Raw genomic sequence first — 17,223 nt, 5'->3', positions numbered from 1 at the left:
TGAAGTGGAAGGGTTTTTCTTTTTTTTTTTTTTTTTTTTTGGCTGATGCCGCATAAGCTTGCTTTCGTGCATCATATGCCTCTACTAATGGTAATGCTAAGTCACCCGAACCTTCGCTGCTTTGAAACCTGGCATGTTTTTTTCTTCTTTCAATATGAAACTTCTTTTAGGCATTCGTTTCCACAAAAGTCCTGCTTCATCTATGTTATAAACTTGTTGAGAAGTATAATACACAATACCCCTCTTCAATAATTTTAACGAGTTCATTTTTGAAAGTTTCGGCTCCTTGATCTGCACTTGCAGCTTCTCCCAAGATTTGAAATCTATTCAACCAGCCCTTTCCAGTTTTAAATGGTTCCACATTTTTTTTTTTTTTTTAGGTGAGTTTTCTTCAGATCATCATATTAGCTAATCTCTCTCTCTCTCTTTTTTATAATATTTAACTTAACTGAATTCTGCATTGCACATTATCTTCAATAAAATTAGTTAGTCTTTTCCATTTCAATCCTAATAGTCGGCCTAGCCTTAGTTCTTGTAGTGGAACAGCTATCTTTCCCGCTGCTAAAATTAATTCTTTATTTTTTTTATAATTGTTCTTACAGTTAAACTTGCGAGTCCTAAATTATGGCACACATCCGCTTGTCGTTGATGGAAATCGATTCGCTTCAAAACGTCTCATTTAATTTTCAAATTCAGTCTTTTTCTTACATTTATAGTCTTCGTACTGTGCTCAGATGTTGCTTTTTTATTCTTATCGGCCATTATTAACTCTTCTAAAATGTAACTGCGTTGGTTGCATTGATTACGATACAATGTTCAAGTAAACTTTCCATTACGCACAATGTCTAATACGGTACTGAGTGATGACTAGACTTCGGCTAAATGCATGTAACGCAAATATTTCAAGCAATATACTTGATCATTTTTTAAAATGTTGATCTGGGAACTACGTAACAAGTGACTGTACTGCAATTAAATTAGCGTGCGAGAAAATTTTACTGAGCGTGGAAAATATCTCAAGTCAGCGTGGGAAACATTTTAATGCTGTTTTGCTATTCATTTTCAAGCTATCGACTCCATCAAATGAAACGATTTCGTTAAATATGCCAAAAATGCAATCTGTAAAAGAGCATTAGTGATATGTGACAGTGTTATAGTCAGATACGGGTTATAATATAAGAACAGCGTTATAGCGAATCAGCGTAAAGCAAACCACGTTATAACGGGGGCCTGCTGTACTCATTTGACGGGCAAGAGATAATGCATCACCAAGTAAATAATCATCTTTCATTTGGCCTAATATTAAAATAATTTCTTCGAGTTGTCCATATATGGCATGTATGGCATTTACTTTTGAACACCATCTTTTATGACCGTTAATAGTTTTTCTCATGGTCATGGCTAGTGGATGAAGAGAAGAAATTGTACAGTGACTGTATAGTTCTGAAAAATGTGACATTGCATTAATGCTGGCTGCATGTATGCCTACCAAATTAAGATTATGTGCACAACATGCAATATACCGATCAAGGGAATTCTCCTTTTGAAATATAGCTTTGGACACATTTGTACTTTCCCAACATATTGGCGCCATTATCGTGGCCTTCACCAAGTATATTTTCAATTAATAAGCCATCTTCAATTAATTTTTCCTTAATTTCTGATGGAATTCCCTCTCCCGTTTTTTCTGTTGTGTTTTTGAAAGCAATGAACCTTCCTTCAATTGTATATTTATTGTCTGAAAATTTTACATACCTAATCATTTCCATTAATTTGTCTTTGTGTGATACATCTGGAGTGCTATCAAATATTATGCTATAATATTTAGCCATTTTGATTTCTTTTATTATTTCACTTCATACTTTTGTTGCTAACAAATTAATAAATTCATTCTGAATTTTTGGAGAGAAATAATTAGTGTGGTGTTTAATATGCGATTCCAGAACATTTTTCATACCAACGTCAAATTGGCTGACAAATTTTATCAAGTTTAAAAATACGCCACAATTGTTTTCTTCGTTATTGATATTACTAGCACGTCCACAAAATGCCAAATTATTTTCAGCACAGAACAATATACATTTCAATATATGACGCCATTTCAAAATTTCGCTTCTTAGTGCTGCTTGTGCAGCATCGTCAATTAGTCCACCTTTTTGAAGACCCTTTTCTAATAATTTCCATTTGTGAAATTGTTTATGTGTTGCAATGAATTCTCATGAAAAAGAACGTTTGGATTTAGATGTTTCCAATCCTTAAAATGGAACGTATTTGTGCGAAATACAAATAAGAGGCACGGAAAACAATAAAATAATAAAAGTTTTGCAATAAAATAACCATTTCCTCTTTTTTTTTTTTTTTTTTTTTTTTTTTTTCAATACCTTAATTTTTGTATTTCCACAAATTATTGAAACATCAGCCATTAGTGACAGGATACATATGTTCAGGACCGTGTTGCACCATAAGAGATCTGTTTTTGTAGGTATTAAAGTTCCATGTGGTCGGATCATTAAAATTCAGACTTACATGTTCCATGTAATATTAATTGCTGCCATCATTTTCTTCTGCAAAATGTTGTTGGTTATTGTCCACACTTTCTAATTCTTTTAAAATAACTTCAACTGTTTGAGCTTTTTCTTGGACTTCCATTTCAGTGGGATCATTTGTTTCATCTTCATTCGAATCATGTTCGTTTTCTTTGTCACTTTCAATTTGTAAGCCAGTTTTGTAAACTAGCGGAATGTTTTTTTTTTTTTTTTTTTTTAATTTCCTCTTTATGCAGTCTTTCTACGTAGTACTGATGTCCAACTTTTTTCTTTGCTGGCATGTCTAAAATTAATTTGGCCTTTATTGTTTTATTTAAATTATAAATCACAATATTCATGATTACCTGTTTATATAGCAATCTCAAAAACACTATAACTTATAATTTATTCAGTTTGTACACAATGCGTGGATTGTGAATTACTATGCATTCAAGCATGCCCTGATGACGTGATCGCCTGATCAGGCCTCCATAGCTGAGTGGTCAGGAGCAGGAGTGCAGTAGCATGTGCTCTTTGAGTAGACCGGGGTTCAAACCCCTGACTGCTGAATACGGTCTATCTGCCAACCAGCACTGGACCAGTGTAGCAGATTATGGTCCATTTCCCTCAGCATTAATTGTTGAGGAGGCTTCCATCCTGCAGTGGGTTGATAATGACTGCACTTTATCCTTTTTTTTTTTTTTATGCATTCGATCATGCCCTGATGAAGCGATTGCCTGATTGGTCCCTTCAAAGTTATATTCTGGACAGCAAATAGATCTATGATGGTATGCAGTATGTACTCAGATGTAAGGATGCATGCAGGTTTGAATCGCCGTGTGAAAATAAATTTTTACCCCGCCCTGTGCTGTCATCTTGATTCGACATCATAGAGGGGTGCCATTTCATCAGCTAGTCTCAGGTGTCAAAATAGCTTGCACTGTACTGATGTGGCCTCTCAGTGGCACCCTTCTCCTGTCGACACCCTTGGCACCTGCCCCAATGCCAAGGTGTTCCTATGCCACTGCACTTTGGTGTTTCATTTTTCATAGTACAGTTCCTGTACACATCCAGCACAATACCTGCAGAACTCTTCTGCCTCACAATGCTTGGCCACGTGGCCAAATCTATAACACTGGGTCAGGGTGAACAAGTCCAGGATCCAATGAGAGTTCCAATCAACATAAATTCTTGAGTGATTTATAAGTATTTTCCTAACTCTGCTGGATACTTCTAGCACATAGTTAATACCAGAAGAAGTTCTTGCTTTATTTTTTGACAGCACTATAACCTCAGAAAAAACTTGATCTCTTGTTAATCCGCCATCAGCCAAGTTCCTTCTCTGTAGTTCTAGAAAATATTCTTTAGTGGCTTCTGTGCTTACATCAAACACCACAAGCCGGGGATTTTGTTAGAGGGTCCTTTCTACCTCCAGCCCCATCTCTTATACTTGAGCACAGTCCCTTATCATCTTAATATCATTCTCAGTTGCGGCCTCAACAGCTACACATCGCTTTCAGATTGGATGAACAGCAATAACTCTTACTGTCGGCAGAACCGGGGTGATTCCACCCACCAGTTCTGCTTTTACCCGGTCACTAGTCTGGTATCTCTCAGTCCTAGCCTTCAGGATTATAGTCTTTCTTGTTCTGAAGGACGAACTACATCAGATAAGTCCTTGTAGGTGAGACTTGCTCATCTAACAGCACTTCCAGCTTCGCTTTTAGTGTAATATTTTCAACCATAAACTTCTGTACCACCTGTGTCATCTTATTCCAGTAAGACATGCAATGTTCAAGATAAGATGGGGTCACATCATGCAGGGTCGAGACACATACCTGTAATTTTTCTTGGTAATTATTCAGTTCCCCAAGCACAGTTAAATCTAGATCACTACTGTCATTTTTCACACCATGACTGGAGGCAGGAGGCCCAGGACTTGCCTTGGCACCTATTTGCTTTGATAGTAAAACAGATTCTCTTCAGATGATTCCTCCCCTTCTGGGGTCTCCTGTACTTCTACTGGAGATTGAGGAATCTTCCTCCTTGTTCGAGGCATAATAATTTTGTTATTAACAAAGAGAATTCGAAATCACAGCAAAGAACTACCTGATTCAAAACAATCTGTTGGATTTGGAACAAAATTGCCAAAAAGCTCTTTCTGCCAGCTGGGGACTCGCCCCAGCTGCCCAACCCAGACCACAGGGAGGCAGAGCTTTTTTTTTTTTTTAAGCAAATTGTCTAGTTGGGAACCAGGCAGTTGACAAAAGACGTGTTGCTTTGAAACAGTCGCAATGATAATCACAAAACCAACAACTATATAAAAGATCATTTGGCAGCTGGGCTTTAAGTGGATTTGTGCATGTGTGCACGGCTCCTAGAACAAAAGTTCATCTCTGCCTCATTGTTCTGTTCAGTTTTTACACTCTGTCAAGGTAAGACCAGTGTTTTTTTTTTTTTTTTTATGAGAACCCCAAACACAAGAGGTATTATAACCTATAGTACTTAGTACCGTGCTTGGGTTGGAGGTTGAGAAGACGAAAGAAGATATTTGTTGATATTGGACTTGAACTTCTGTAGATTGTAATTTTCAGGAAATACGTATGAAGGAAGGTTGTTCCAGAAAACGGCAGTTGAATGAATAAATGAGGAAGATGAAAAGTTGGTTCTGTGGGTTTGAAGTTGGACAGTAAATGGATGTTGGCAGGTGGCGGCACGTGTTCAGACTGTTTTGAAAGAGAGAGCGGGAATTATAGAAGCCAATTCAGAAGAACAGTGCCCATGGAAGTATCTGTAGAAGAGGCATGCAGCAGAAACAGTGCGTCTATGAGAAAGCGAGTGGAGAGACTCTGTTAGAGATGAATCATTAATTAACCTAACTGCCCTCTTCTGAATGGAATCAAGAAGCCTGAGAGAGGTTTTGGGGGCACCACTGCAGATGTGGGAACAATATTCCATGGCAGGGCGGATTTGCGATTTATACAGAGTGAACAGCTGTTTGGGAGAAAAGTAACGCCGAGAGCGAAAGAGAAAACCAAGTTTTTTAGATGCAGAGGAAGCAATATTTGTAATGTGCTTGTGCCAAGAGAGATTAGAAGTCAGGGTAATCATCAAAAGAGATATATCATTTTGCCTAGAAATCGGAGTGTCACTAAAGATAAGCATAGGAGCAGAAGAATCCTTTTTGCGAGATATAAGACAAGATTGAGTTTTAGAAGGGTTGAAATCAACTAAGTTGTCTTTGCCCCACTGGAGAATTACCTGAAGATCGGCATTTAAGGAATTGGCAGCAGATTTTCGAGAACTTGAAGCTGATTGAGCTGGACAAGGTTTCTCAAAATGGAAAGTTGAATGCAATGTGCTATCATCGGCAAAACTATGGATAGGATTTCCAATCAATGGAAGAAGGTCATTGATATACAAGAGGAAAAGAGTGGGGGAAAGAACTGAACCCTGGGGGACACCGGCATTAGTGGAGAAGTTAGAAGACAGAGAGCCATCTACCATCACCCTCAGTGAGCGATCAGAGAGAAAACTGGATAACCAATTACTAAAAACAGTTGGCAAACCATAAGATGGAAGCTTGTTTAGAAGACCTTTATGCCAAACACGATCAAAAGCCTTCGAGATGTCAAGAGCAACAACTTGTGTTTCACCGAACCTTTCCATTGAATTAGTCCATAAATGGGTAACATAAGCCAGAATATCACCAGTGGATCGACACTGACGGAATCCATACTGGCGATCGTTGATAAGACGGAAGGTTTCTAGGTAGTTTAAGAGTTGGCGGTTAATTGATTTCTCCATTACTTTAGAAAGAGTAGAAGTAATTGCAATGAGACGATAATTGGATGGGAGGGATTTGTCACCCTTTTTAGGAACTGGCTGGATATGAGCAAATTTCCAAGCAGAAGGAAAAACACCTTTGAAATAAGAAAGTGAAAAAAGGCGGCAAAGAATAGGAGTAAGTTCAGGAGCACAGGTTTTGAGAACAAGTGGAGAAATACCATCAGGACCTGGAGCTTTCTTAGCATCAAGATTCATCAAAATCCTTCTGATATCCTTTTGACGGAAGACCACAGGAGGCATTGAATGGAGCGTGTTAGGAATGGTGGGAGGTGTTTTACCAAGATCATTAATACATGAGCTGGAAGAAAAATGGGATGCTAGCAGGTCAGCTTTATCCTTGGCTGAAGTGACAACAGAACCGTCTGGTTTGGACAGAGGTGGGAGCAGAGATGGGCAAAAGTTGCGGCCAATAGCTTTGGCAAGAGACCAGAATGCTCGGCTACCATTAGGGCAAGAAGCAAGTTTTCTACTCTTAGCCTGTTCAAACTCTAGTTTGGACTGATTAATAACTGCTTTACAATTGTTGCGAGCTTTGGTGTAGGCAGAAAATGAAACTGAAGAATTAGAAACAAGCCAATTACGATATGCAACGTTCTTCTCTTGGACAGCTTTAGCACATTTATTGGAAAATCAAGGTTTGGATAAAGGACGAGATTTTAAAGTGGAGTGTGGGATAAAGGATTCCATTCCTGCAAGAATAATTTCACTGACACGATCTGAGCAAACGTTGACATCAGAAGTTTTGAAACAGTAATCAGACCAAGGAAAAGAAGAAAAGAAGTCTCGCAGGTCGTCCCATTTTGCATTCTTGTAATGCCAAACAATACGAGGTTGGGAATAGGCATGAGATAAAGGTTCCATTGGAGAAGAGGCAATAACCAGGTTGTGATCTGAAGTGCCTAAAGGACCTCTCACTTCAACCTTGTACTTAGAAGGGTTATTTGTGAGAAAAAGATAAAGCGTATTGGCTGTATGATTAGGATTGTCCGGTATTCTTGTAGGTAAATGAACAATCTGTGCTAGGTCATTAGTAATTGCAAAAACTCAGCATCTCGACCTGCTGGGTCGGTGTGACTAGAAAACGGAAGCCAGCTGGAGTTGTGAACGTTAAAATCACCAAGGAAAATTACCTCACTTTTAGGAAAGTTGGACTGGAGAAAGTCAAGTTGCAAAGAGAGGAAGTCAAAGAGCTCCAAGTGATTAGTGGAGTTGGGAGAACGGTAGAGACAACAGATGAATTTTACACAATGAGGTAGAGAGATTTTAAGCCAGAGAAGATCAAAGAGAGGAGATTCCAAATTGCCAAGTCTCTGACAGGCAATATCAGAACGGACATATGCACAAGTACCACCTTTGAGGCGAAAGGAATCATACAGCAAATAATTTGGACATCTGAGATGAGCAGTAGTTGAATCAACTGATAACTGAGATTCAGTCAGAAAAAGTACATGGGGGTTTGGAAGACTGCAAGTGAAAATGGACATCGTTGAGATTAGAATTGAGACCACGTATATTTGTGAAATGAATTAGGAAGTCCTTGGGTGGTTTAGATCTTTTCGCAGATAAGCTTGCTCTATTATTTAGACAATTCATGGTGTATTCAATAGTAAGAAAAAGTGGGTGGGACATGCTGTATGAAGTAATGAAATTTTTGGATATGGCGTACATGTGGTAAGAATATACCCAGATCCTTGACATAACGTGGCCTCGACAATGCTCCCCGCATACACACTACTCGAACTCCCTCCAGTCACTATCTGGCAGAGTAGAGGTAGCAAGATTATACACTAGCTGATCCGGAAGCTTCCTAGAGAGTTACCAATAGGTTCAGTCCGGTGTACTAACTAGCGGCCGGCCTGCGAACACCGTTTTAGAGCTGTACCCTCGAAATGTAAGGAATGTTGGATCTCGCCACGACATTCATCATAACCTCAAAAATCATCAATCATACTGCATGATGGAAGAGATAGGGAAGGGTTGGCCGGAACTTAGCTCTAGAGACTAAACATGGGTTCCACCACTTCAAGCCTCCAATAAGCAAAGTGGTGGTATTTCACCGGTTGATGAGAGTCATCTACCACCTAGTACTGCCTGGTAACATAGAGGGGCGGCGTTCCTCCATGTGGTGTGGGCGCCACACCTCGACCCCTGCTTACTTTGGTTCACACCTGGGTGGTCACCCACCATGTACTTGTGCATGAAGGTTATACCCAGGATTACTAACAGTCCCACCATCGTGAAGGTGCAAGCAGAGGATTTGGCTGTCATAGACCGTCCGGACTTCGCCGAAATTGGGTCCACTTAGACTTGAGTGTCACCCGAATATCAGTTACATCAGCGTTTTAGACTCCCAGGTAGCAAGAACAGCTTGTCTGGGATATCTGAGAGAATATCTGTGACAACCTCAAGGACCCGTGGGAAAAAAAAAAAAAAAATTCATGCTGCATATGGGGGGGGGGGGAGTTTTTCATCCCCCATGGGAGAAAGTGACAGGAAAGAAAAACTGTTTGTGAGCTTATGTGTGTCTTTTGGCCTTTTTGCTACTTGGAAGCAGTGATCACCTGGATGACTGCCCCCAGGTACTCATCCCTAGCAGTGGGGGTGGGGGCAAGGCCTGCCTTGCTATCTGCATGCCCTCCTCCCTGGGGAACGAGTTTTCCCAGGGAGGAGAACTCCCTGGGAAACATCCTGGATTGCTAGAACAACACAAATAAATAAATTAAATAAAAATAAATAAATAAAATTAAGTGGACTAAAAGCATTCTTAGGCAAGAGCTTCAAGCTGCATGGCAGTTTGACTAACCTAGGGGTCAGTGCAATTGCATAATTTGTATACCTAGGCACCTACCAAAGTTGACAGATTGGCATTGTTTTAATTACATTTCATATTGTGAAGGTATTCACAATATTGGCCATACTGCCACGTAGCTTGAAGCTCTTGTCCAAGAATGCTATTAGTCTTAACTGCTACACACACCATTAGGCATCTCTCATATTGTGGAGTTATACTTCATAACTGGGTGTTGAGAGAGAGAGAGAGAGAAAGAAAGAAAGGGTGTAATGTGTTCAGGGCTGGATTAAGGTATTCCCGCTGTTGTTGCTGTTATTTGGTTTTTAGGAACATTAGCAACTAAGGCCATATTGCTCCGGGGACATGCGGTGGTCAAATGACCACCGCATGTCCCCGGCCATTCCCTGACCTTTCCGCATCCTCCGTATTTGGTAGTCACGGACTCAAACCCCAGTCTAATCAAGAAGCGAGTGCTATGCACTGGCTACGGAGGCTAATTTTTCTGCCCGGTATTCCCGCACCCCGGGCAGAAAAATTATTTTGGCTCCCATTGGCATATCCTAGAAATCTGTGTAAGGGCAGCGACCCTGAGCTATAACCAGCTTCTGGTGCCCATGCCTTAATCTGGCAATGAATGTGTTATGTAAAAATATTTTTTTCATTTTCAGTTTCTTTACATAAATTTTTGATGATAAAAAATTGTCACAAAACTTTTTGTGTTGACCTTGGTGCATTTGGTCAAGTCCATATGCTTCGATATTTTTATTTAACTTCATAAACATAACATTCCCATCTGCTTTTAAAAATTCAAGTATATTAGGACCTCTCCACTCATAGGAGATTCCTGAAGATGTCTGTGAACTGCAAAGTTACAATGGCAGGTTAATTATCTATGGGGAAAGGGGGAGTTAGAGCCCTTATTCACATTAGTTTTTGACTGGTCATTGATTTTGCTAGTGTACATACTGAATCATAACAGCAAATAACGTTATGCCATGAACTGATTAGTTGATTGGCAGGTGGGCTTATCAATCATTAAAATTACTTAGGGAAAGTGACTGGTAGCAGCTGCTTTTCAGTCAGTGGACTCATTGCCGTGACTCTGTAATCAGCAGTTGCAAAGTAAATTAGATTAGTATCCCGTCCACGATTGCTAAAAAGTATCATCAAAGCATGAACTTCAAGGTTCCCTGTAATCATTTTTATTTATTTATTTTTTTTTAGTAAATTTTAACATAAGTTTGCTCTGAACTTATTTGCAAAATTTAGAATTTTAAAAATTCTAAAATTGTCTGGTAATCCCTTCCGTCTTGGGTAATTAGTGTGTCATCCAACATGTGATGATAGGGCACAGGTTGCTGATCACTGTTTGTTTCAGAACAGCCGCAGATATCAGTGTTTCCTCTCTCCGACACAACACATACACAGTCGCATATAGATATAAAATATTGCCTCTTTAGCATCTAATACAATAATTTAAAGATTTTTAAACTGTGATATAGATATTCATGATATGCTGACCATGCCAGCTCTCTCACTTCTAAATGTATTATGTATGTTATCTACAGTGATGATCATAATGGCATACCCTGCACTTTAGACAGTGTCATCAAAATATAAAGAAAAGATTCCCCTAGAAAATAAAACTATTAAGTATAAGAAAGTATATTAAGTACAGGATCAATGAAGTTAAAATTCACATTTTTTATGCTGTAGATATTTTAGCCTCAAAAAGAAAATGGTTCTTTTCAATTCAGGCATGCAGCACACATGATTGTAACAGGTGGTGTTTGCTCATCTGTTGCAATTTGGAGGTGATGATTATTTCAAAAACATTTTCAGTTCATCACTAGTTATTTTAATATATTTTATCACTAATTATTTTAATTTTCTTTTATAGCTTGGAAGGATATAGTTCTTGATTATAAAACTGGTAAGTAGACTTTACTCAGAAATTTTTACATGATTATACCATTTCTTCTTAGAATATCATTAAAGTAACTTTTTTTTTTCTTTGGTTTTATTGAAAAGCATTAAAAATAATAGAAACTGTTTGTTCTGGTCTGTTTTTAGGTGTCAAAATTAAAATTTTATTTTTAATTAATATTTTTAATACAGAAACTTTTTTTTTTAACATTTATTTAAAACTATTTTAAATTTGTTTTGTCTATCACTAAGTTGCCAGTTGTTACTTTATAACTGTTATTTAATTCAACGGTACAAGCTGTTTCTGTCAGATTATATCTCATCTGAGAGTGAGCAGGTTAGTTGACACTAGCAAAGGTTGATAAAAGAAGTGAAAAAAACTTGCTTCTTTTATCAACTTGATCTCACTATGAAAATGTGCAAATTTACGCACTGTGAGATTGACCCATAAAAATTCCACATGCCCACTGTTTCACTGGTAAATTAGGTGCACTGAAGTTGTAAACTCTTCTATCCTTGGCTGTCCAGATAAATGGAAATTGATTTGTTCAGTTATCATTTGTTTTGTCAATTTGGCTTTGTTTTTATAAAATTCTTTATCTGGATGAATTTTTAAAGAATTGAGAAAAAATTGTCAACCTATTACTGTTAGTTTTCATGATATGCTGACCATGCCAGCTCTCTCACTTCTAAATGTATTATGTATGTTATCTACAATGATGATCGTAATGGCATTCAATATGCCATTACGTAATGGCATCGTAATGGCAAAATATAAAGAAAAGATTTCTCTAGAAAATAAAACTGTTAAGTATAAAGAAGTAATACCTTGAGTTGTGGGAGTGGTGTGTTCCATGATAAAGTTGAGTAATTTGAAATTCGCATAACTATAGCAATTATTTTTCCACAACTCAGGAAAAACCAAACATTTTTATAGAAGAAAGATTTATTGTAAAAAAAGTAAACAAACTTTAATTTTTCACGATAAAATAATTACATAAACTGACATTAGATACTGAGTCTTTATCTTCATTAGATGAATGAATGACATAACGACTTTAGAGCCTGCTTATTAATGAAGGTATCTAACATTTATACATATATATAACATATGTTTACATCCATCATCAATCTTTAAAATCCTTGCCCTTCTTCATTGGGGTTATTTTCAATAAAATATGATTAACATTCCAAATGTTTAAAAGACATGGTCATTTCACTTATTGTCAAGGTTTTTGTTGCATGTCTTCCTGAATGTTTTCTTCTTTTTTCTTGGACAGCTAATAATTAAATTGGTTAGTTCCTGACAGTCGGACTCAAGCAATTCAAAATTTCTTCGTCCACTTCATCAGCACCTACGGATTTCACCAATCCAATAATTTCATATTTGTCCATTTGTGTCTTTTAAGACACAAATGGACAAATATGGACACGTGTCTTTTAAGCAGCTATGTGTTACTCCACCACAGGATTCTCAAATAGCATTGATACCCATTTTAATATTAAAATTTCTCCAAAAATCTTTGACATTCTTTTTTGCATTGAGTTCTTATTGTTTTCTTCAATATTTTTCAAATGTAATAACATTTATTAAGGCTGGATTAATGATCTGGTGTTGGATAGCAAGAGTAGCACTTCAGTATTCTCATTAATGTTTGCAACTGTCTACAAATATTCCAGTGCATTTCAATTAATATTAAAATTTTAAAAGAATTCTTTTCCCTCTCAAATACTTTTTCAGTTCAGGAATAAGTATATTGATGAAACAATCTACAAATAAAGCACATATGACACAAATTTTTCTGCAATGAACAGATAAGTCTTCTTTTAGCATTAGTAGTGGCATTATGATGAAAGAAAACAAGCTTATACAGCATCAGCCAAAAAAAAAAAAAAAAAAAAACTTCCAATTTCACCTATCCATTTCCCTCCAAAAGTTTTTCTGGTTCTTCCATGAATTTATTTAAGCAATTAACTTCCACAACAACAGATCTAGCAATCAATGACTTGCTGGCTAAAGGCAAATTTCCACATAATCTATTCTGCAGCTGTCTTTCCTCAGTTTGAATTTATGCTCCCTCAAGTTTGTAATCTGAGGAAGAATCCCATCAGCGTTGAACTTATTCAAAGCCTTAAACGTCTCAGTCAGATTACCTTGCAGGTGTATAGTCTCCAGACACTGCAATTTACAAAACTTAAGCCTTTCTCAGTAAGACACCCCTTTGTTCCTCTCATCATTCTCGTTGCCCTACTCTGTTCCAGCAGCTCTACATCCTTCCTAAAATGAGGCCTCCAGACCTGTATGCAGTACTCAAGGTGTGACCTGACCATAAGGGATAATCACCTCTTTATCCCTGCTAGCAGAATTCCTGTGTGTATCATTGACAAAACCCTATGAGATGTCCTGGCAGCTTGCCTTCACTGCTCAGAGAACTTCATATAAAAAAAAAGTAAAGTGCAGCCATTATCAACCCACTGCAGGGTGGAAGCCTCCTCAACAATTCATGCTGAGGGAAATGGACCATAATCTGCCACGCTGGTCCAGTGCGGGTTGGCAGATCGACCGTATTCAGCAGTCAGGGGCTTGAACCCCGGTCTACTCAAAGAGCGTGTGCTACTGCACTCCCGCTCCTGCCCACTCGGCTATGGATATCTGACTGCACAATTACCCCAATTTTTTTCATTCTCCACTACCCTAAGTGTAGTACCACACAGTTGGTACGTTACTCTGGGGTTACTGCTACCCATATGCAGTACTTTGCATTTGTCAGTGTTCAACTTCAGTTGCCACTTCTCAGCCCATCTGCTTAACTTTCCTAGATCCTGTTCCAGTATCATACTGTCATTACCAACCCTGTCAACTTTTGTATTATATGCAAACTTCAATGTTAAGCATGGTATACCTTCATCAATATCATCGATAAATATAGAAAACAACAATGGGTCCGACACTGTTCCCTGGGAGACTCCACTAATAACATTAGTTCATGAAGGGCATTGTCCGTTGATGATTATCACTCTGTCTTCTCCCACTCAACCATCCCCCCCCCCCCTTTAATGCCCTGGTCTACAATATTCGTTGCACTATTAAGCACTTCCACTTTTTCCAATACACTCAAGGATTTCCTCTTAGACATTGTAAGGTTACATGCACAACAGCTAAAACAAGACTGATTTAGGGACCACTTGTACATACCATGTAAACAGAGACAGGTGAAATTTAGTGAGTGTGGATGACTCATTTCTGCAAAACAAGACGAATTTCTGGGATAAAGGAAAATCACTCTCCTAATTCTTTAATAGGGTGCTTAGTATTAAACAGGTTGACCAGAGCCAGTGTCTACATCAGGAATATGCCGTAATCTTTGCCATTGGCTGGGGATACATAAATAGCAGCTGACCAGTGTGACTTTTTGGTACGATAAGGGCATTTGTATAGGTTTTTTGGGCACCACTAAATTGTGGAATGTTTTAGCTCTTAATATGTGCTCTTAAAAATTAATCCCTTTAGCTCTTAATTCGTGCTTTTTACAGCATCAGCTCTATTACCTAAAGACCAGAGTTGCGAACAGTGCATACCCAGATCTCTTGAAATTAGTTCATTATATGGAAATTTTCTTCATTATACAGAAACTGTTGAATGTAATGACCAAGGAGAAATCAAAAAAATTTTGCTATGTGGAAATTCATTAAAGAAAGGTCAGACTGTATATTGCAGTTTGGAGCTTATAGTATATGTATTTCATATCTCCTACAAATAAAGCACTTATGACACATATTTTTCACCTGCAGTGAATAGATAAGTCTTCTTTTAGCATTAGTAGTGGCATTATGACGAAAGAAAGTAAGTTTTATGTATTACGCTATACCGTTGTGTTTGTAAATTCTAACTAGTTATATAATAAATTTATCTATCTATCACCAACCTAAGTGATTTAAACACTTGAGTGACGTATTTGCGATACTATATCTACACCAAACCACCAATACTAAAAGCTCTACAAATATTAATGTCATATGTTACAGACTGCGATAAAGTTAAGCTATTAAAAACACTTTTATGTGGTACTATAAATTATAGTTTATAAGCCTCTTCTAATGCTGATTACACTGCTAAAAAGCTATGTAGACACCTCCAAGTATCTCCTACATCCAGTGGTGTGCTGGAGCCAGTTTGCACGTGTCATTTGTTAAATTTTCAAGAATTTTGCAAGCTGGTTGTTAAGCCTATTATGGCTATAAACTGTAGAGCAGCATGCACTTCAATCCATAGTGGCTAGCAGCATTTGGGCAATAAACTTGTATATGGTGACACGGAAAATCCAACCAGGGTACGCTTATTTCAGCACCCTTTGTGCTTCCTTTCCATTGCCCCTTCCCTATGTGACAGCCTGTGTAGGGATTATTTCCTCTAGCAATTTTACAGGAATATTATTTCCAACAATAATTTCTCACCCTTGTACAAATGCATGTATGAGGGTAAGAAATAGTTTAACAATAGCTCACATATCAAATTTAATGAAAATTAATTTATTGGGAAAGAGCTAACGGATTGGGATGCAACTCTGTTTGTCAAATCATGGTTGAATTGCAACCATAGATTGGCTACAGATACAAGAGCTCGTCACAAGTCAGTGAAAACATTTTGTGAGAATCAATTGGCTGTATGGAAATTACAATAAAAAAATGAATATTTTATTATTGTTTTGAAATTTTTGTATTCCTAATTGTTGTAAATCAGTAAAACTTATAATAAATATATACACACATATCCTTGGATTTTTTTTAGCAAGCTGGTTGTTAAAAATTTACTAGCACGCCACTGCCTATATCAATACTAAAACAAGGGGGCAAAATTCGAACGTTCTTTTTGATACAGTGCTGGAAGAAGTTGACTGGGTTTTTTAAGCAATTTTAAGGGCCAAGTAAAGAACAAGTACACCAAATTAATCAGGGAATGACAAATAAGCACTACTCTACTTAATCAAAAGTTAGAGGGAAAAAAACCATAATTTCAAAATCAGTGAATAAAGTTCCACTTAGAGGCTCCCGAAAAACCATCTAGTCAGTAGCCTTGTCAGCAGGACTATCCAAAAACCTCAGAGCTACCTTGAAGCTCTGAGGTTTTTGGAATGGTAAACCAGTAATGGTTTTAATTTTCATGATCAACTTGGCATGCATTTCCAAAATAGATGGTCCCATCTAAAGTAACCTGGGTTCATAATTTTAGTCAGTAATTATGACTTTACACATGTGAAATTTTTGCCAGCTTATTTCTCAGCTGCTGTAGCTTCCCTGTCAATTTTAAATTGTAGATGCCATGGCCGTCTTTTGATTTCTGGAACCATCTGGCTCTATCATTAAATGACAGCCTCTGGTTCATCACTTTTTAAACTCATAAACATTTTGGGCTTTTTCTTAAATCACTTGTAGAACTGGGAGCACTTTTTTTTATTTCGATGTTCAATGTATGAACCTAAAATCCTTTCCATTTTTTCCATAATCACTGGTCAAATGACAGAACCTCAAACTGTTTTCATATGTTTGCATTTTTACACGATTCTTTAATTTTATCACCATTGTCTCCAGTTGTAGGAACTGCAAATTCTGTGTCTGTTTTTTTTTCTCCACTTTTGTGTTTCCTCACTACAACAAGGTAATAGCCTTCCTTTTCATTGAAGCTTCATTTGAACTCATATTACAGAGTTCATGATTGAAACACAAGAAAAGAAAAAAAAATGTACACAAACAACAAAACAATTAAATTGAAATCTGAAGGTAAATGGGGTAGAAATAACACTAGTTTAAACTAACATTGCAACAGATTTTCTGAGCAATATTCACAAGTGGGAAAGAGAACAACCCTTTCTATTTTTAAGTGCAGTTCTATGTAACTTTATTATAAATCATATACATATTTAAAAAAACAAGTATGAATGTTTAATATAACATATTAATGTGATGCATCAAAGTAGGCAAAGACCCTCCAAAATTTTTCTTATTTTCCAGTTTGGTCTGACCATAACTGGTAGCAGTAAACTTGAGGCCGCAATTTAGCAGTATTGGTAGTTATCATGTAAAATTCAGTCTCCTATTAGTCGTTGATTAGAAAAATGTTTTCTCATGCCAAAT

General features: G+C 37.4%; 1 protein-coding gene across 1 annotated transcript in view; it reads left to right on the top strand.

Moving 5' to 3' along the window:
* The window catches only part of LOC150090241 (uncharacterized), a 242,114-nt gene that overhangs the window by 177,116 nt on the left and 47,775 nt on the right, over positions 1 to 17,223 (top strand). Inside the window, exon 5 of the mRNA XM_090390225.1 lies at positions 11,066 to 11,098. Within this exon, the coding sequence (XP_090246351.1) occupies positions 11,066 to 11,098 (33 nt within the window). The remainder of the gene's footprint in view (positions 1 to 11,065; positions 11,099 to 17,223) is intronic.

The sequence above is a fragment of the Mastigoproctus giganteus genome, chromosome 2, assembly GCF_048544385.1.
Source record: "Mastigoproctus giganteus isolate SK-2022 chromosome 2, ASM4854438v1, whole genome shotgun sequence".
NCBI lineage: Eukaryota > Metazoa > Arthropoda > Arachnida > Uropygi > Thelyphonidae > Mastigoproctus > Mastigoproctus giganteus.
This window is presented reverse-complemented; position numbering and strand designations above follow the sequence as displayed.